The sequence below is a fragment of the Drosophila nasuta genome, unplaced genomic scaffold (genome assembly GCF_023558535.2).
Source record: "Drosophila nasuta strain 15112-1781.00 unplaced genomic scaffold, ASM2355853v1 ctg55_pilon, whole genome shotgun sequence".
Lineage (NCBI taxonomy): Eukaryota > Metazoa > Arthropoda > Insecta > Diptera > Drosophilidae > Drosophila > Drosophila nasuta.
Window position 1 is genome coordinate 131,255 of NW_026869601.1, and position 22,320 is coordinate 153,574.

At 39.6% G+C, this 22,320-nt stretch overlaps 1 protein-coding gene across 1 annotated transcript; it reads left to right on the forward strand.

Moving 5' to 3' along the window:
• Positions 1 to 2,479: 2,479 nt before the first annotated feature.
• LOC132798002 (uncharacterized) lies at positions 2,480 to 6,008 on the forward strand. The gene is made up of 5 exons (XM_060809731.1): positions 2,480 to 2,875; positions 2,952 to 4,403; positions 4,493 to 4,588; positions 4,640 to 4,972; positions 5,439 to 6,008. The coding sequence occupies exons 1-5, from the start codon at positions 2,480 to 2,482 to the stop codon at positions 6,006 to 6,008; spliced, it is 2,847 nt and encodes a 948-aa protein (XP_060665714.1).
• The last annotated feature ends 16,312 nt before the right edge of the window (positions 6,009 to 22,320 follow it).

Below are 22,320 nucleotides of genomic sequence, written 5' to 3' on the forward strand. Positions count from 1 at the left end.
ATAAATACTAAAAATAATTAACCTATAAATATAAAATATGTTCTAGCATAATTATAATATAAATAATTATTTTAGCATTTAAATGTTGATTAAATTAAGAGAAGGAAAAAAATTAGCTAAAATGAACTAGTTTTGGTTCATTTAGAAATGCAATGTTAGACCATCACACCGAATATAGGCAATCACTAGATGCAAGTAAAAATGAGGATCAGCTGATGGCTGTCACTGAATGAAATGCTTTGCTATTGCCAGTCTCGCAAGGTCACTGACCGCTGGGACTGCAGACAGCTGTAGCAGCGCTATGGTCAGATGGACCACCAGCAAAAGGGAAGCTTTAGCTGTAGCTCATGTATTATTAATTAGTTAGAGTGAAACAGACTTACATACATTAGAGACTCCCACGCAGAAAGATCTTTCCTTGTGTTGGTGCCTGTCTGTGGTGTATCTGTGGGGAATAATAATAATTGCGAGCTTTTGCGCCTGCATGAAAGCTGACTGCTATGACCGGTAGCGTCGATCAAAACAAACATGCATACATACAAAGGTATGCAAGTATGGTTTTACATGCTTTTCAGGCAATACAAAAACATTAATTTTTTATAACTAAATTCAATTTTAAAAAGATATTTTGCCTATAGGTGTTGCCTTACATGCCTTCTTAAATGATTGCCATTTCTATTTTATACAATAGTACAGTGGTACTTGTATTATGAAGGACCCAGAAAAGTTGTTGGTTCAACTTTCTCGCCACATCATATTACACTTACAACATTGATGGACTATCACTTATTGATGCATAGTTAAACAACATAACGTAAATTAACAATAATAAACAAACAAGCAAAAAAAACATAAGCTGTTAGTCAGCCGTTCGCCTTCCTCCTGGGTGACGCAGATACTCGGCCTCGATGCCACCACAAGTGCGGAGCAAATAGCCAACGGAGATCGCAAGGCGGCCGGACGCAGGTGTTTTGCAGTAGAAACACCGCCTGCTGGGAAGCAATTCTCCTGCGCTCAATGAGCGTCTGCAGCTAGCAACAGCTCATATGTTTGCGTTGCCCAGGCAGCTGATGTGTCCAGCACAGCTGCGACTTGGAGCTTTGGTGGTTGGCCGTTAATCAAGCAGTTGTGTGTGTTGAAGTTTCATTTTAAAAATTAATTTAAAATTCTACCACTGGGTTATTATAATTTGGTTTTATATACATTATGACTGGGTCATTATATTCAGCTTAATACCGGGTTTGATATAAATTATAACTGGGTTATTATATAAATTATGGCTGGGTTATTATAATTTATGACGGAGTTTTATATAACTTATAACTGGGTTATTATATAAATTATGGCTGGGTTATTATAATTTATGACGGAGTTTTATATAACTTATAACTGGGTGCCGAATCCTAATCTAGAAAACGGCACTTGGTTTATTTACGCCAGTTGGCAAATTCCTCTAGTGGACAAACAGCTACAAGTGGACGGCAAGGTGCAAAGTACGTTTTAAGCATCTTACTACACCAACCACTTCACTGATGTACTTTTTTTCTATTAAAGCACATGCACTTTTCCACTATTTTTTTTTTACTTAGGTTCTGCACATAACCTGCTAACCATTTTTCTTCCAAAACCAACAACAAAACCCTTTTTTTCGGAAATTTGACAATTAATCCTACTCAAAAAGGTAATCGTTGTCTCTTTTGGTGTGGACTTAACACGATCAGCTGATCTTGTAATTATCGTGGTCCACCAATAGATGGCGCTATTTTTGGAGCTTTGTGGCAACTCTGTCATCCACCTATTGCCCACATGCTGGCAACACCAATCGATTAGTGGTTTAATCGTTAATCGTTCGCAGCCAACTTCACTTAATTTTGTGCTTTCAATTTCATCAGACTTATACGTATATATTAATCAATAAAGTTAAGTTGAATACAACGGCGTTTTCATCAAATCTCTCACACCTATGAAGACGCTAAAGTGGTGACCCCGAATGCAAAAACACAACTACAATTTACGTTCAGTGCAATTCCAAGCTCAAGACACTGAAGACGAATTTTTGACGCAAACATGCAGGCACACGATCAAGACCTCGCAGAACAACTGCGGGATGTGAAACAGCAACTCGAGCAACTGCAGTCACATGGCCAACCAGCTGGATTGTCATCGCAATGCGTGCAACTTCGCATTCCGAAATTCAACAAAACAAATCCTCAGCTTTGGTTTTCTCAGTTGGATCGCCTATTTCATCTGCATAATGTCACTGACGATAACAAATTCGACATTATATCTGTGAATTTGGAGGAGGATGTCATTGCCAAACTGGAGGATCTGATCGCATCGCCACCGCTGACAAAACAAATATGCCATTTTAAAGCAGCGCGTGCTCGACAAGTTCGCAGAATCATCTGACTCAAAGCTGAAAAGACTTTTGCGTGGCGGCGAAACTGTTGGCAAGAAACCGTCAGACATCCTTGACCACATGCGGCGCTTAGCACCAGCCACGGGCTGCGAGGCAGTTATTCGATCGTTGTTTCTGGCGGAGCTTCCAAACTCGATCCGACCGCTCATTTCGGTATGGGACGAGAACAACCTTGACAAATTGGCGGAGATTGCAGATAAAATGCTTGAAGCTAGCGAGCCAGGTTCTGCATTTGTTGAGTCAACGGCACTAACAGAGCAGCAGCACCAAGTTGATGCTCTGAGCGGCAAGCAAACCGGCATGTCAGAAGTAACATCGGCATTACGAGCGCTCACTACAAAGTCGACAAGCTTCAGGGCGAGCTACGCCAATCAAAACATGCCCAATCGTCACGGCATCCACATGATAGCTCTAATGATGTCGGTTCGAAACTATGTTTCTACCACACTAGATTCGGTGAGAATGCTCGCAAGTGCCAGCCAGCATGTCCACGCTACCAGTCGTCAAACTAAAGATGCTACCGTTGACTCAGCTGGTAAACGGTAGCGCAGTAACCACCAGCAGCCACAAAGCTCCAAACATTCAACAAATTGGCCTGGACCGGCGTCTACACATCAAAGATCGCTTGTCAAACCAATCATTCCTTATTGATTCCGGATCAGTGGTGTCAGTGATTCCACGCAGCATGGCACCGCACACACGCATCAACGGCAGACTTTATCTGTATGCCGCCAACCAATCTACAATCAAAACCTATGGAAATTGTACTCTTCAGCTCGACCTGGCCCTGCATCGCTCGTTCACATGGCCATTCATCATCGCTGATGTACAAACACCTATAATCGGCGCAGACTTCCTTGCCGCACATCATCTCCTCGTCGACGTCAGTGAACAACGATTGCTTGACAACTCAAAGTCAACTCCTCACCATGGCACCACTGACCCGTCACACGACTCTGGATCTCTGGAACTCAAGTCCTCGAATATGTCAGCTGATGTGCAAAAGATCGACAAAATGGTTTGTCTCGAGCGAGTCCATGCACACAACGTTTGTCACTTCATTAAAACAAGCGGCGCACCTGTAGCTGAGCGACCTAGACGATTATCTGGCGAGAAACTTGCTTCTGCCAAATCGCAAGTCAATACGCTCATTGATAAGGGAATTTGCCGTTACTCCAAAAGCCCATGGGCCAGTCCCTTGCACATGGTGGCTAAAAAGGATGGATCTTGGCGCGCCTGTGGCGATTACCGCAAGCTGAATGGAATTACGGTTCCAGACCGTTATCCGATTCCACACATTCAGGATTTTGCTGATCGCCTTCACAATAAGAAAATTTTCACAACGCTAGATCTCGAAAAGGCTTATTACCAAATTCCCATGGCGCAGGAGGACATAGAGAAGACGGCTATTTGCACTCCATTTGGCTTGATTGAATTTGTTTTTATGCCATTTGGACTAAAAAATGCAACGCAAACGTTCCAGCGGTTCATTGACCAGATCTTCCGTGAAATTGATTACGTGTTTTGTTATGTTGATGACATTCTCATCATGTCGAGCTCGGAAGAGCAGCATAAGCAACACGTGCAAAATGTTCTTAACATTCTTAAGAAACACGGATTGGTCATCAACCGAGACAAATGCAATTTTGCTCAGGCAGAGGTACAGTTCCTTGGCTATGTGGTCAGCAGCAAAGGCATAAAACCACCACAGGACCGAATAAGCGCGATGTTGAACTTCCCACAGCCACAAACAATCTGTGAATTGGGCCGATTCCTGGGAATTTTGAATTATTATCGACGCTGCATCCCTCACGCCTCGCGAATACAGGCTCCCCTCAACGACTTAACACGCAACATGAAAAAGAATGATAGGCGTCCCATTGATTGGAATCCTGAAACTATAAACACTTTTCTGGAATGCAAAAAAAGCTTGGCAAACGCAACCACGCTCGTCTACCCCAATCCACGCGCTGATCTCTGCCTGGTGTGTGACGCATCGGACACAGCAATTGAGCTGTTTTGGAGCAGAGCTCTGAACATGGTTGGCAACCTCTTGGATTTTATTCCAAAAAGCTCAATAGTACAGAACGCAACTACAGCACCTACGACCGCGAATTGTTGGCAATCTACGAGGCGATAAAACATTTCAAGCATGTGTTGGAAGCAAGAGTATTTGTGATCAAAACTGATCATAAGCCCCTAATTTATGCCTTTTCACAGCGACCGGAGAAGGCGTCACCTCGCCAATTGCGACATCTTAGTTTCATTTCCCAATTTTCAACCTCAATTTGTCATTTGAGTGGCGACGAAAACGTGGTTGCAGATGCATTATCGCGTTTAAACGCAATATCCATGCCGTCATCACTCGACGCCAAAAGCATTCAAGAGGCGCAAGCATCAGACGGCGAGTTATCTGCACTTCTAAATGGAACAACTTCGCTGCACCTGCAACCTGTGGAGCTCACCAAAGAAGTCTTTGTGTACTGCGATGTTTCGACCGGATCCGTTCGTCCATACATTCCTCAGTCATTGCGACACCGCATTTTCTCCCAAGTACATGGATTGTCACACCCTAGCGGCAGAGCAACGCTTAAACAAATCCGGCACAAGTACGTGTGGCCTTCTATGTGTAAAGATGTCCTGTCATGGTCAAGGAATTGTTTATCATGTCAAAAGGCGAAAATCCACAAACACAATTCATTGTTGCCTGAAAAGATTGTGATTCCAGATCATCGATTCGAGCATGTCCATCTGGACATTGTCATTATGCCACTGGTCGACGGATACAGGTACTGCCTCACAATGATTGACAGATTCTCTCGCTGGCCGGAGGCGGTCCTCTTCGAGACATGACTGCGGAAACTGTTTGCAGAGCTTTTGGAACTGCTGGATAGCGCGATTTGGTTGTCCAAGGATCATAACGACAGACCAAGGAACGCAATTTGAATCCGCACTATTCAAATCATTAGCGAATCTCGTTGGAAGCAATCATATCCATACAACTCCGTACCATCCACAGTCAAATGGTATGATCGAGCGCTGGCATAGGTCCTTGAAGGCTGCGTTGATGTGCGACTCCGAGACACCGTGGTTAAAAGTGCTTCCTACCGCCCTCCTTGGCCTCCGTACTTGCATCAAGGAGGACTTACAAGCTTCGGCTGCTGAGATGCTTTATGGATGCACACTTCATCTGCCTAACGATTATTTCGCAGATTTAAATTCGCCGCCAAGACCAGCTGAGTTTGTCAGTGAATTTCGAACCAGCATGCAAGCGCTAAGGCCCATCTCGGCAGCACACCACAGCAAGCCAAAACTATTCATTCACAAGCATATCCACGAATGTTCCCATGTGTTTGTGAGAACCGATGCCGTGAAGCAACCGCTGCAACCACCATACTCTGGGCCATACCAAGTGATCGACAAGCTTTCAGATCGAGTTTTTGTTATTCGAATGAATGGGAAGGACACATCTATTTCAGTGGACAGACTGAAACCAGCATACTTAGAGAGCAACGACCCTAGCAACGAGACGGAGGATTCCTTAACCACAAAAACTCGGTGCACAAAAACTTATGAAAGACGTGTCTAGAGGGGGAGTACTGTGGCAACTCTGTCATCCACCTATTGCCCACATGCTGGCAACACCAATCGATTAGTGGTTTAATCGTTAATCGTTCGCAGCCAACTTCACTTAATTTTGTGCTTTCAATTTCATCAGACTTATACGTATATATTAATCAATAAAGTTAAGTTGAATACAACGGCGTTTTCATCAAATCTCTCACACCTATGAAGACGCTAAAGCTTTCAGAACCATTGCGAAATAAAGCTCCGCTTCTCAGAACAAAATATGACAAGACATTTAGTACCATTTTCTCAGACTACAAATAAATTTATACAACTAAACAGATTAAATAATACAAATTAACTAGGACAATAAACATATAAATAAATAATATTATAAATAATAGGTATAAATATGTATGTGTACAGAAAAAGAACGAAAAAAAATGTTGCATACTTTTAGGCTTAGTGAATTTCAGATACGACAGGGCGTGCACCGTTGACAAGTGCACGCAAACTAGTCTCGAAGGGTACCAACACGGAGTAAAAGAAGATATAAATGTATCGAAAATAATACCAGCAGTTCAAGTAAACCCGGCTAGATCTATTATTTCAGATTTAGATAATGTTTGTAGTTCTTGTATTCGTAATAAGCAGAGAAAGGGGAACTATATACGAAATAAAAAGGAGGAGAAAAAGAGCTTTGTTAGCGTCAATAGTAGACATCGCGGGTGATCTTCGTCCTTATGCCCAAGTCAATATACTAGGCAAATTGATAACGGGGTTAATGGACACTGGCGCTAGTATTAACTGCATTGGTGGGAAGTTAGCAGAAGAAATATTAACTAATAATACCGAATATACATGGTTGTCATCAGCTGTAAAACTGCTGATGGAAATAGGCAACGAATTTGTGACAAGTTGGTTATTCCTGTCCAGTTTAAGGGCAAGACACATTCACAACGATTTTATATCGTACCGACTTTGTCGCAAGACTTGTATTTAGGTATTGAGTTTTGGAGAGATTTCGAGCTATTGCCAATGTTTTGATGCACCAAGCTCACACTAACAGCATTGCCTCAATTTCATTTAATGATCCCCAGCAACTCGAGTTGACATCTGAGCAAAAACGGAACTTATCCCTGTTATCAACCAGTTCCCTTCATTTGCAGAAAAGGGGTTAGGAAAGACCAATTGGCTAACACATGATATTGAGGTGACGGACTGTAAACCCATAAAACAGCGGCATTATGCAGTGTCACCAGCGGTGGAAAAGTTGATGTACCACGAACTCGATCGAATGTTAGCGTTAGGAGTAATCGAAGAGTCCGATAGCCCTTGGTCGGCACCCGTGGTGTTGGTTCAAAACCTGGGAAAGTTCGTCTTTGCTTGGATAGTCGTAAAGTGAATGAGGTGACCATTAAGAACGCTTATCCGATGCCGTTAATAGATGGAATATTAAGTCGATAGCCAAAAGCTGAATTCATATCAAGCATTGACTTGAAAGATGCGTACTGGCAAATTCCATTGTCACCCAATGCACGACAGAAGACGGCGTTTACTGTCCCCGGTAGACCATTATACCAATATACGGTCATGCCCTTCGGCCTTACTAATGCGCCACAAACAATGACCAAACTTATGGACAAAGCCATTCCACCGGAATTGCGAAATGAAATTTTCGTATATTTGGATGACTTGTTGGTAATTTCCGACACGTTTGAAAAGCATTTAGTGGTCCTTAAACAGCTTGCAGATCGTCTAACACTGGCAGGTCTCACCATCAATGTTGAGAAGAGCAAATTTTGCTTGCGAGAGGTGAAGTACTTGGGGCATGTCATAGGTCAAGGTACGATACAGACTGACCCTGACAAGGTAACAGCCATCCAAGAGTTTCCCGTGCCGAAATCGATAAAGCAAGTGCGACGATTTTTGGGAACAACAGGCTGGTATCACAAGTTTATTCATAACTATGCTGGTATTGCGGCTCCGATATCTGATACGTTAAAGCAGAAGCGCAAGTTTGTGTGGTCAGATGAAGCGCAGAAGGCATTTGAATTACTTAAAGATCTGATGTGTAAAGCACCAGTGCTGCATAGTCCAGATTTCTCCAAACCCTTTGCAATCCATTGTGATGCAAGTCACACAGGTGTTGGAGGGTGCTGATGCAAAAAGATAGCGAAAGTATTGATGTACCAATTGCGTTTATGTCACGAAAATTGAATAAGTGCCAACGCAACTATTCGGTTACGGAGAAGGAGTGTTTAGCAGCTGTAATGTGCGTAAAGAAATTTCGTGCGTAGAGAAAAGCTAGAACACTAACCGGAAGAGAAATAAAAGAAAACTAAAGTTGCTATCGTTTGTCTCTGCAGAGAGTGAAAGAAAACAAAAAAAAAACGAGAGAGAGGGAGAGAGAGAGAGAGAAGAAGATAGAGTACGAGATTTAAATTATCATCTTGTCACTGGTGTTGCGTGACAAGGATCCCCACCCATCCTATGATCACAAGCGTCAGAGCATGGCTCTGGTGATCCCTTTTGGGCCCTACGACGGCGGAGCCTAAGGCCAGGTTCGGCTAATCAAAAGAAAAATTATTCCATGTTCAAGTTTGTTTTAATTAAATTAAGTGTGTAAATATATAAGAAATAATACACTATAAACGAGTATAAAGTAAATTTTAAAAATGGTATAATATAACAAAAAGAATATAATATTTAAATCTAATAATTTTTTAAATTGTATTTGAGAATGTTTCAATTTTGTGCCGTATTTGCTTTTTTTCCTAATTGTTTAACATTTAATTGTTTAATAATACGTATAATTTGTTTATTTTAAATTTGTTTTGTTTTCATCGGCTGTGATTCATTTCAATTTTATTTCTATTTATTAAGAATTACTTTATCTTTGCGCAACTTTTATCTATTTTTATTCTTATTTAACTTTTCTGTAAACTCATTTTTGTTGCGTGAATTTTGTTTTTTGTGTGCGTAATGTGCAAGAATTCAAATATTTGTACAAGATGTACATTTTCAGTTTTCTTTATCGAACTTACCCCCAACTCCTGCGGCGGTGATCGATCTCCGGCGAAGTGCTGGAACGGGCTAAACGACGAGGTGTTGCATAATAAAAATAATAAATTTTGCACAATAAGCACATCCGCACATTTTGAATTAACACTATCAATCTTTAGTACAACAAATTATTAATTAATTTAGACAAAATTTTACTTATAATTCATGTTCTTTTCTAGACATGACTTTCATATTGTTTTTATACCCGCTACCCATAGGGTAGAAGGGTATTATAACTTTGTGCCGACAGGAAATGTATGTAACAGGTAGAAGAAGGCATCTCCGACCCTATAAAGTATATATATTCTTGATCAGCGTCAACAGCCGAGACGATCTAGCCATGTCCGTCTGTCCGTCTGTGTGTCTGTCCGTCCGTCCGTATGAACACCTAGATCTCAGAGACTATAAGAGATAGAGCTATAATTTTTTTTCGACAGCATTTGTTATGTTTGCACGCAGATCAAGTTTGTTTCAAATTTTTGCCACGCCCACTTCCGCCCCCGCAAATCAAAAAATCGAATAACAAGCGTAATTTTAAAGCTAAGGTTGTGAATTTTGGTATATATAATAATAACTATAGTAGTTATGATTCCTGAAAATTTGTTTGCGATCAGATAAAAATTGTCGAAGTTTTAAAAGAAATACTTTTGTATGGGCAAAACGCCTACTTATAAGGGTCTTAGTTACTTTGGCTGACAATCTGGTATATTGAGCCGTCTATGGTATATTTTGAATGCGGTACTATATTGATATACCAAACATATCATTTGGTATATTTTTAGTATTTTTTTAAAAGTATTTTCGGTATATTTTCAAAATGATACCGCAATATTTTGCCTTTATTAAAATGGGTAGTGGTATCTCACAGTCGAGTACACTCGACTGTAGCTTTCTTACTTGTTAATTTTCGATTTGCTTTTCATACAAATTATCAATTAATTCAAACAAATTCTTATTTTTAATATGTTCATTTTACACATGAGTTTTAAAATTCTTTTTCTGATTTACGATTCGCTTTTGAATCACTGAACACTTCATTTCTTTCTTTTTCTTTTACAATTTACTAGTACTCTTGTTTTTATATTTTTCTTTTACGAGATCATTTCTCTCTAAAGGCACTCTCACAATTTGACTTAATTTATTATAATTGTGATCGTATGTGTAATTTGTTTCATACATAGGTGTTAACGCTTCGCTTTAAGTTGTTCTAATTGAACTACACTTTGATTTTAGTGGCTATTGTTTTAATACATACAATTTTAATTTTTTTTTTTGGGTTTTGTAGCGCACTTTTATTATTTGTGTTCAATAGAACACCACTTTTATTTTCATTTTTTTTGTTTTGTTTTGTTTTATTTAAGATCTAACTTTCTTTTCAAGCGCCACACTTTTCGATCATTTTTGATAACTTGTAAATTAGATTTTTGTTTGTTTCGATTTACAAGAGTAACATGATTTAATTTAAATCTTTGTTTTGTTTCACAACACTTTTAAATGATTACACTTCGAGATTCGAATCTTGAGAGATTCATAGAAAAGTTCACTATGTTGTAGCTCGCTGTTGAAGGTTACAGATGGCGCCTCAAAGGCGCTCCGCTGGCCAGGCGGTAACCAGTAGAGGCATTCCGCTGACCACGAAGTGACCTGAAGGGTGCTCCGCTGGCCGAAAGGGCCGGTAATGGTGCTCCGCTGGCCGAGAGGACCGGTAATGGTGCTCCGCTGGCCGAAAGGGCCGGTGATGGTGCTCCGCTGGCAGAGAGGACCGGTGCAGGGGTGCTCCGCTGGCCGAGAATGCCGACGCGGGTGCTCCGCTGGGCGAAAAAACCTGCACGGGTGCTCCGCTGGCCGAAAGGGCCAGAGCAGGGTGCTCCACTGGCCGAGAATGCCGGCACGGGTGCTCCGCTGGGCGAAAAGGGCCTACTGAGCGCTCTGCTGGCAAACGAAGCCTGCTGGGCGCTCCGCTAGGCAAACGGAGGCTGCAAGGCGCCCGCTGGACAATTAGCGGCAGGCGAAAGTACTTCGTCGAAGCAGTCTGCTTTAAAAAGAAGCAAGGAGAAGAAAACGATCCTGCGAACACAACTACTGTTAAACATAAATCCATTCGTGACATGATAAAACTTTTGGCAATTGACAAAAATTGAGATGGAAAAAAATATCCTCAATAGCTGGATGCCTTCAGATTAAAAATCTTCTATTATTACGCGTCTAGGTACGCAGCCGGTCATTAGAAAAATGACCAAACCGGAACCGGCTTTCGCTAAGTTGGCCGCGCTCAAGCTGATGCAGCTGGCGCAGATGTCAAAGCTGAGCTTTCCAGTGCAACCGATGCACTTTAAGCTTATCAGCAGTTTTACAACACTACCTTAAGCTCAGTTTAACAGAGCTACTTTAAGCTCAGGTTAACAGCATCTTAAGGTAATTTGGTAGACTGAAAGTGCATACTTTTAGGCACTGAATACAACAATACATATCTTGGCTTAAAGGTAGCATGCTTTTAAGCCCTGTGTAAAACAAAACATAAGGTGACGCAAAACTTGCATACTTTTAGGTGCTACCTGAAACAATATTAAACTTGGCTTAGACCTAGCAAACTTTTAGGCCGACTTTAATGCCTGTTGCTGTAGGCGCCGTTACAAAACCCCTGCTACAATCAGACTAGGGTATTTCTTTCCACTAGATACCCTAAACTGATACCGCCGGAAGCAACATCACTGTCGAATGTCCTTGACATGATAATTGCCTAGCAAACGGCCTTGCAAATCCTCGAGCTCGTAATTTGAGTCGACGAGTTTTCTACGAACTCGCGACTTTACAAATGCGGGACCAAACTTTGCATTATAGCCAGTCTGGAAGCAACTTTGCTTGAAATTTCGACGGAACACTTCTTGTCCTGGCGCGAAAGTTATTGTTCTTGACCGCAAATTGTAACGTTTCTCGTTCACATCATTCACACATTCTTACGGATCAAATCAAAAGAGTCCTGTCGATTAAATACTAATGATCGATCATCCAGCATGTTTAGCTTTCTAAGTAATGCATATGTTGACCCCGACGTAATCATGTGCTGGCCGAAAGCCATGTAATATGGAGAAGTACCGATGCTCGAATGCACGGACGATCTCAAAGCACAGCATATTTTGCTTAAGCTTTCGTCCCAATCCTTCTGATCTGGACGCAAGTAAGCTCTTATTCCCGAAATTACCGAGCGATTAACTCATTCAGATGCATTCGCTTAAGGGGAATGAACAGCGGTGAACATTTGATTTACTCCATACTGTTCCAAGAGCTTTTGAAACGCCTCAGAGCGAAACTGCGATCCATTGTCAGAGACAATAGTTTCTGGAACGCCGAAAGTCATGAATAGTTCTCCTTCCAGATATTTAATTACGAGAGCCGCGTTTATTTTTTACTGGCTTAAGGAAAACATATTTTGAAAAATGGTCGAGTACTATAAATATTCCAATATTTCCACTCCTTGATCGGGGATACGGTCCAAGAAAGTCAATGAAAAGGCGTTGGAAAAACCGCTGACTTTCAGGAGCTTTACCCAAAGGAGGTCTCAGAGCATGATTTGGTGCTTTCGTAGTTTTACAAACTTCACAAGCGTTGATGTAAGCTTTAACATCAGAAACGAGACCAGGCCAGAAATAATATCGCCTCACTCTTTCGATGGTTTTGTGGATACCACCATGTGAGCACAAAGGACTGTCATGCGACTGGAAAAGAATTTCAGGGACCAATTCTTTTGGTATCCAGAGTTTCCAGGCATACTCATCGTGTATCTGCTCTCCTGTCAAATGCTCGGCCTTACGATACACGTAGCCACTATCAACTTTTAAATCCGAAAATTTGTACCATTAACTTTACGCTATCGAGCAAGTCCAAGTACTTGTAACGGCGCCTGAAGCTGATATAATTTAAATGCGTCCTTAAAGTATGCAAGAAATTTCAACCAAGGGCCTGCTTTAAGTGCATCAGCTGCGCTGTAAAGCCGAGCTTTAAGTAGTGCATGTGCTGCACTGAAAAGCTCACATTTGACGTTTAGCGAGTTGCACTGGAAAGCTCAGCTTTGACGTTTGTGTCACCACGCGCATGCGCAGCTAGCTTAAGCTAGGCTGGTTCCGGTCAAAGCACTTTTCTGGTGACCGGCAGCGTGCATAGACGCATATTGGTTGGTGTAAAAATTTATACCACAAGACACAAGAGGTTAGAATTCTCTTAGTGCATTTTATACTTGGTAAGAATAAATAGTAATAGAGTCTGGTAGGTGGTCTTTACTTATTGTTGTCGTTTTCACACGTCGTTTTCGAAATTTTCTGCTTTTGGTTTGGCTCTTTTGAGCGTGACAGTGCCTAAGCTAGCGGCCGGCGGAGCGCTACTAAGCGCCATCTTTGTCGCCGCCCTAGCGGCCAGTAAAGCGCGCCAAAGTGCTCTCATTGCGGCACATAGCAGCTAGCTAAGCGTCCTTAGCGCCACCTTTGCGCGCATAGCGGCCAGCGGAGCACCCTTAACGCCGCCGTTGCGTGCATAGCGGCCAGCGGAGCGCCTTAGCGGCATCTTTGCCGCCGCATAGCGGCCAGCGGAGCGCCCTTAGCGCCACCTTTGCCGCCGCATAGCGGCCAGCGGAGCGCCCGTTGCGCAACTTTTGCCGCCGCATAGCGGCCAGCGGACCGCCCTTAGCGCCACCTTTGCCGCCGCTTAGCGGCCAGCGGAGCGCCCTTAGCGCCACCTTTGCCGCCGCATAGCGGCCAGCGGAGCGCCAGTGCGCGTCTTCTTGGCTACCGCGTCAGCGGCCAGCGGAGCGCCACTGAGCGCCATCTTGGCTGCCGCACCAGCGAGCGCATCTCTGCTCGAGCCGCCAGCGCAGCACCCTGCGACTTCTTGGCCAGCATCTGCGTCGTCGACCTCAACTTTAATCATCACTAGCATCTTTATCATCTCATCTCATCTTTATCATCTCATCTCATCTTTACTCAGCTCCTGATCATCAGCGACTAGATCGCTTGTACAAATATAGTGTGTGTGTTAAAGTGAATTTATGAGAAATTAAAACCAAATCTGAAAAGTTTAAAATGCGCTACATTGTATAAAACAAAAAAATAGTGAAACAATATGATAGAGTAAAAGCTCAACAGTGTAGCGCCGCTCAGCACAAGTTAAAATGAAGCATGTTGAGAAAAATTTAGTATTGCAAAAATCGCAAAATTGCACAGAAATATTAAAATTAAAATAATTAAATTTAATTTAATTTAGTTAAAATTGTTTAAAAAAAATGAATACGCTAAAAAGTTAAAAGTTGAAAAATTATTAAAAAATTGAAAGTTCATTTGTTCACAAAAATAGTTGAAATTCACATTAATTTTAAAAGCGCTACTGCAATTGCAGAATTTCAAAATTGCACAAAAAGAAAATAAAAGTTAAAAGTTAAGTTCAAAAGTGTAATAGGCCGCTTGTCGTATCTGAAATTGGCTAAGCCTAAAAGTATGCAACATTTTTTTTCGTTCTTTTCTATACACCTACATATTTCTATCTATTATTTATTATATTATTTATTTATATGTTTATTGTCCTAGTTAATTTGTATTATTTAATTTGTTTAGTTGTATAAAATTATTGGTAGTCTGAGAAAATGGTACTCAATGTCTTGTCATGTTTTGTACTGAGAAGCGGAGCTTTATTTACAAATGAGACTGAAAGCTCCAAAAATAGCGCCATCTATTGGTGGACCACGGTACATGCAAGCATGAATTGCTAGATCAGCTGATCGTGTTAAGTCCAGACCAAAATAGACAAGCGATTACCTTTTGAGTAGGATTAATTGTCAAATTTCCGAAAAAAGGTTTTTGTTGTTGGTTTTGGTTGGAAGAAATGGTTAGCAGGTTATGTGCAGAACCTGGAAAAAAAAAATAAATAGTGGAAAAGTGCATGTGCTTTAATAGAAAAAAAGTACATCAGTGAAGTGGTTGGTGTAGTAAGATGCTTAAAACGTACTTTGCACCTTGCCGTCCACTTGTAGCTGTTTGTCCACTAGAGGAATTTGCCAACTGGCGTAAATAAACCAAGTGCCGTTTTCCAGATTAGGATTCGGCACTCCGTCATAAATTATAATAACTATGCCATAAAAGTATAATAACCAAGTATTATACTGAATCTAATAACCCGGTATTAAACTTAATTTAATGACCCAGTAGTAAAACGCCGTAACAATTAATAATAACCCAGTGGTCGAATTTTAAATCCATTTCAATTGGAACTTCACCACACTGTAATGAGTTATTAACGGCCAACAACAAAAGCTTCGACGCAGCTGTGCTGGCTTCATCAGCTGTCGGTACACCAAAACAGATGGTCTACCTAAACGACGGTAGCCAGAGATAGTTGCCGACTCGCACTGCTAAACGGAGAACTGCTTCCAAGCAGGTTGGCTTCGTCTGTTGTCGACGAACAACTGACCGTTGGCAGTCTCGCCTCATTCGCTGGCTACGGATTTTGCTGCTCCTTATTGTGTCATCGCGGCCGAAGGCGAATAGCTGATTGTCAGCCTATGTTTTTGATTGTTTTGTTGGATTATTGTTAGTTTAAATTGTTTAGTTAAAATGTGCATTTTTAAGTGAATGTTTATAATTGTTGTAAGTGTATTATGATGTGGCGAGAAAATTGAAACAACAACTTTTCTTGGCACTCATAATGCAAGTACCACGGTATTGCTGTATAAAGTAACAACTGCAATCAGTTAAGAATGCATATAAGGCACCATATATAGGCAAAAGTATTTTTAAAAATTGTATTTAGTTGTAAAATTTCTTGTGCCTGTATTGCCTGCAAAGAATTGCCCTAGCAGCTCATAGCAGCCAGCTTTTACGCTTGCGCAAAAGCTTTATTGTTATTGTTTATCCACAGCTTCACCACAGACAGTCACTAACACAAGGAAAGATCTTTCTGCGTGGAGTCGCCGAATGTATGTAAGTCTGTTTCACTCTTACTAATTGATTAGATACATATGAGTTAGAGCTTTTGGTGCATCTCACCATAGCGCTGCTACAGCTGCTACTGCAGTCCCAGCGGTCAATGACCTTGTAAGGCTGGCCATATACATATGCCTGCATTGAGTGACAGCCATCAGCTGATCCTCATCCAATTGCTTGCGCAGAAATTTTTTTTTGTTTAAAAAGATAGATAATGTTTGCCTATATGCATTGTGCTTTCTAGTGAATTCAGTTTATTTGCAAAATTTTTAAATTATTAGTAAATTTCAAAACCAAAAATAATTATTTATATTATATTTATGTTAGATCATATTTTATATTTATAGGTTAATTATTTTTTGTTTTTCTCTATTTATTTTTTTTCTTTTGCCTTATTTTAATTACGCCTCATACACACTTACTATGTTTGTCCGTTAATTTATTTATTTATTTATTTTCCTTGTTATTTCGTTTGTAATGTTAAAATTCAAATCACTTTTCTTATATGTTAATAAATTAAGTATGTCCGCTTAAGTGTTTACTTTATTTTGGAACCATGCCTAACCAAGCAGGAGTAGGTTAGCCGAACCACTGTCTCTTAGGATCCTGCCAACTTTAATTTTGGCATTTGAATGCAGGATCACGGTAGGGTGGGCGTCTGCACACAATATCAGCTGTGTTGCATGAGAGAGTGGCTCCGTCTTCTTTGTTAACCTACCTTCCTCTCCTTCCCTCTTCTCTTTCACTATTGTTTATTGTAACCTTCCCATTGCACTTCTTTTCTGTCTTCCCTTATGTACGCGAATTTTAAATGTATTATTATTATAAGTGGTGCGTCCTATTAGTTGGCCCTTTCCTTGAACCCCATGCAATCTGAGCAAAGCCCGGAGAAGCCAGCGCGTACGCCACACTAGTAAACCCAACACCAGCACCCGACGAATATTACACTAGTGATTCGTTACAGATATAATTATAATTTAATAATATATTTTGGCGCTCAATCGTGTGGCCTGTTTTCTTGGATAGAATCTAAACATGGCCTTTAAAAATATTATATATGCTCTAGAATCAATAACATCTAGTGATTCAAGTCTTTTGTTGTCCTTATCCATATTTGTGTACTAGGTTAGTCTCTTTGTGTCTGTGTTGTTATCGAGAAAGTAATACCTCATAAGACCAGGGCAAAAGAACTTAACCAAGACGGTAGTGGTTGACGTTTTAGAAATAATAATAGCTTCAAAATGGCTTTATACGCAAACGGTCAAACTGGCTACTGTCTTTTATATGTTGTCGTATTTCTTTAGGTGTAGAGCTTACTTTGAAAAAGTTCGTGGACCAGATCTTCCTCTTGCGGTAAGCAAAACACCTAAAGAAAACGATAAATGAGTACTACAAATTTAATTCAGCAATTGACAACTAAATTCATTGACTGGGGTTGCATAGTCCCGTGGTGGCGCAAGTCAGCTTAATGTGTTTAGTATTGTTTATTGTCCGTCTTCATCAAGCATAAAAGTTTACAATGTAATATTTCTAACTAGGCGATCTATTATCGACCGAGTATGGGTTGCATGCGCTATTACGCTATACTTGGTTTAGAAATAGTTGCTCTTAAAGTTGGTATTATTAAAAGAAGCTTTATGAATGCTTATATTTTCCCATTTCTTTTCTTCCCTTTTAGTGGCTGTTAAGACATTCACATTTCAATTAGTGTTTGAAACGGATCGTGGCTCAGAGCTGCTTTCTCGTCATACTAATTGAAGGTATGCTTATCTAGCAACTAGTCCTATCCATTCAGGTGGGTTAATAGGAAAATCTGAGGCTAATTTACACTCTGTGAAGTTTTGCATGGTTTCCAAATATCTTATGAATCGTGTTTGATTATCAGTTTTGTTGAAATTTGCATTTGTATTATTATTTATTTATCTATTTAATTGTTCAGTTATTTTTGTGTGTTAATTATTATTTGGTATTTGTTTATTTATTTATTTATTTATTTATTTCATTTTTCTCTTATTTATTTAAATCTTTATTTATTTATATATTATTTATTCCCCATTGTTATTATTTATTTATACAGTTGTTTGTAGAAAAATTTTTCCTTCATTAGCAGAAATTCTGAAGATTAGGTCTTACATATCATGCCAGGTCCCATAATTCAAGGTGAAACCATTTGTTGTGTTTGCACTCAGGAGGTCGAACATCCTGCTCAATTGTTAGCTACAAGGTGCAATCATTATTTTCACCACGCCTGCTTTAATACTCGCACTGACAATAGGAATTTGTGTCCAGTGTGTCGAACTGTGTTAACAAGATCTTCTGTGAATCTTGCGGAAGAATTGAAGCAGCCAGTTCAAGTGCCACTATGAGAACTAGAGGGCAAGCGAAAGCCACGGCGACGGTCGCATCGGCAAATGCCAATGTAGGAAATTCTACTGGTATTGGTAGTAGGTCCAGCTCGCAGCCAAGGCAGCCGACTCCAATTCCACAAGCTTCGCAACCGGTTGTAGTTCAGAGTCCAATAGCTAAAAGCGCTACTGCAATTGCAGAATTTCAAAATTGCACAAAAAAAAAAATAAAAGTTAAAAGTTAAGTTCAAAAGTGTAATAGGCCGCTTGTCGTATCTGAAATTGGCTGCCTCAAAAGTATGCAACATTTTTTTCGTTCTTTTTCTATACACCTACATATTTCTATCTATTATTTATTATATTATTTATTTATATGTTTATTGTCCTAGTTAATTTGTATTATTTAATTTGTTTAGTTGTATAAAATTATTGGTAGTCTGAGAAAATGGTACTCAATGTCTTGTCATGTTTTGTACTGAGAAGCGGAGCTTTATTTACAAATGAGACTGAAAGCTCCAAAAAATAGCGCCATCTATTGGTGGACCACGGTACATGCAAGAATTGCTAGATCAGCTGATCGTGTTAAGTCCAGACCAAAATAGACAAGCGATTACCTTTTTGAGTAGGATTAATTGTCAAATTTCCGAAAAAAAGGTTTTGTTGTTGGTTTTGGTTGGAAGAAATGGTTAGCAGGTTATGTGCAGAACCTGAAAAAAAAAAAAATAAATAGTGGAAAAGTGCATGTGCTTTAATAGAAAAAAGTACATCAGTGAAGTGGTTGGTGTAAGATGCTTAAAACGTACTTTGCACCTTGCCGTCCACTTGTAGCTGTTTGTCCACTAGAGGAATTTGCCAACTGGCGTAAATAAACCAAGTGCCGTTTTCCAGATTAGGATTCGGCACTCCGTCATAAATTATAATAACTATGCCATAAAGTATAATAACCAAGTATTATACTGAATCTAATAACCCGGTATTAAACTTAATTTAATGACCCAGTAGTAAAACGCCGTAACAATTAATAATAACCCAGTGGTCGAATTTTAAATCCATTTCAATTGGAACTTCACCACACTGTAATGAGTTATTAACGGCCAACAACAAAAGCTTCGACGCAGCTGTGCTGGCTTCATCAGCTGTCGGTACACCAAAACAGATGGTCTACCTAAACGACGGTAGCCAGAGATAGTTGCCGACTCGCACTGCTAAACGGAGAACTGCTTCCAAGCAGGTTGGCTTCGTCTGTTGTCGACGAACAACTGACCGTTGGCAGTCTCGCCTCATTCGCTGGCTACGGATTTTGCTGCTCCTTATTGTGTCATCGCGGCCGAAGGCGAATAGCTGATTGTCAGCCTATGTTTTTGATTGTTTTGTTGGATTATTGTTAGTTTAAATTGTTTAGTTAAAATGTGCATTTTAAGTGAATGTTTATAATTGTTGTAAGTGTATTATGATGTGGCGAGAAAATTGAAACAACAACTTTTCTTGGCACTCATAATGCAAGTACCACGGTATTGTTGTATAAAGTAACAACTGCAATCAGTTAAGAATGCATATAAGGCACCATATATAGGCAAAGTATTTTTTAAAAATTGTATTTAGTTGTAAAATTTCTTGTGCCTGTATTGCCTGCAAAGAATTGCCCTAGCAGCTCATAGCAGCCAGCTTTTACGCTTGCGCAAAAGCTTTATTGTTATTGTTTATCCACAGCTTCACCACAGACAGTCACTAACACAAGGAAAGATCTTTCTGCGTGGAGTCGCCGAATGTATGTAAGTCTGTTTCACTCTTACTAATTGATTAGATACATATGAGTTAGAGCTTTTGGTGCATCTCACCATAGCGCTGCTACAGCTGCTACTGCAGTCCCAGCGGTCAATGACCTTGTAAGGCTGGCCATATACATATGCCTGCATTGAGTGACAGCCATCAGCTGATCCTCATCCAATTGCTTGCGCAGAAATTTTTTTTGTTTAAAAAAGATAGATAATGTTTGCCTATATGCATTGTGCTTTCTAGTGAATTCAGTTTATTTGCAAAATTTTAAATTATTAGTAAATTTCAAAACCAAAAATAATTATTTATATTATATTTATGTTAGATCATATTTTATATTTATAGGTTAATTATTTTTTTTGTTTTTCTCTATTTATTTTTTTCTTTTTGCCTTATTTTAATTACGCCTCATACACACTTACTATGTTTGTCCGTTAATTTATTTATTTATTTATTTTCCTTGTTATTTCGTTTGTAATGTTAAAATTCAAATCACTTTTCTTATATGTTAATAAATTAAGTATGTCCGCTTAAGTGTTTACTTTATTTTGGAACCATGCCTAACCAAGCAGGAGTAGGTTAGCCGAACCACTGTCTCTTAGGGATCCTGCCAACTTTTAATTTTGGCATTTGAATGCAGGATCACGGTAGGGTGGGCGTCTGCACACAATATCAGCTGTGTTGCATGAGAGAGTGGCTCCGTCTTCTTTGTTAACCTACCTTCCTCTCCTTCCCTTTCTCTTCTCTTTCACTATTGTTTATTGTAACCTTCCCATTGCACTTCTTTCTGTCTTCCCTTATGTACGCGAATTTTAAATGTATTATTATTATAAGTGGTGCGTCCTATTAGTTGGCCCTTTCCTTGAACCCCATGCAATCTGAGCAAAGCCCGGAGAAGCCAGCGCGTACGCCACACTAGTAAACCCAACACCAGCACCCGACGAATATTACACTAGTGATTCGTTACAGATATAATTATAATTTAATAATATATTTTATGCTCCAATCGTGTGGCCTGTTTTCTTGGATAGAATCTAAACATGGCCTTTAAAAATATTATATATGCTCTAGAATCAATAACATCTAGTGATTCAAGTCTTTTTGTTGTCCTTATCCATATTTGTGTACTAGGTTAGTCTCTTTGTGTCTGTGTTGTTATCGAGAAAGTAATACCTCATAAGACCAGGGCAAAAGAACTTAACCAAGACGGTAGTGGTTGACGTTTTAGAAATAATAATAGCTTCAAAATGGCTTTATACGCAAACGGTCAAACTGGCTACTGTCTTTTATATGCTGTCGTATTTCTTTTAGGTGTAGAGCTTACTTTGAAAAAGTTCGTGGACCAGATCTGCCTCTTGCGGTAAGCAAAACACCTAAAGAAAACGATAAATGAGTACTACAAATTTAATTCAGCAATTGACAACTAAATTCATTGACTGGGGTTGCATAGTCCCGTGGTGGCGCAAGTCAGCTTAATGTGTTTAGTATTGTTTATTGTCCGTCTTCATCAAGCATAAAAGTTTACAATGTAATATTTCTAACTAGGCGATCTATTATCGACCGAGTATGGGTTGCATGCGCTATTACGCTATACTTGGTTTAGAAATAGTTGCTCTTAAAGTTGGTATTATTAAAAGAAGCTTTATGAATGCTTATATTTTCCCCAATTTCTTTTCTTCCCTTTTAGTGGCTGTTAAGACATTCACATTTCAATTAGTGTTTGAAACGGATCGTGGCTCAGAGCTGCTTTCTCGTCATACTAATTGAAGGTATGCTTATCTAGCAACTAGTCCTATCCATTCAGGTGGGTTAATAGGAAAATCTGAGGCTAATTTACACTCTGTGAAGTTTTGCATGGTTTCCAAATATCTTATGAATCGTGTTTGATTATCAGTTTTGTTGAAATTTGCATTTGTATTATTATTTATTTATCTATTTAATTGTTCAGTTATTTTTGTGTGTTAATTATTATTTGGTATTTGTTTATTTATTTATTTATTTATTTATTTCATTTTTCTCTTATTTATTTAAATCTTTATTTATTTATATATTATTTATTCCCCATTGTTATTATTTATTTATACAGTTGTTTGTAGAAAAATTTTTCCTTCATTAGCAGAAATTCTGAAGATTAGGTCTTACATATCATGCCAGGTCCCATAATTCAAGGTGAAACCATTTG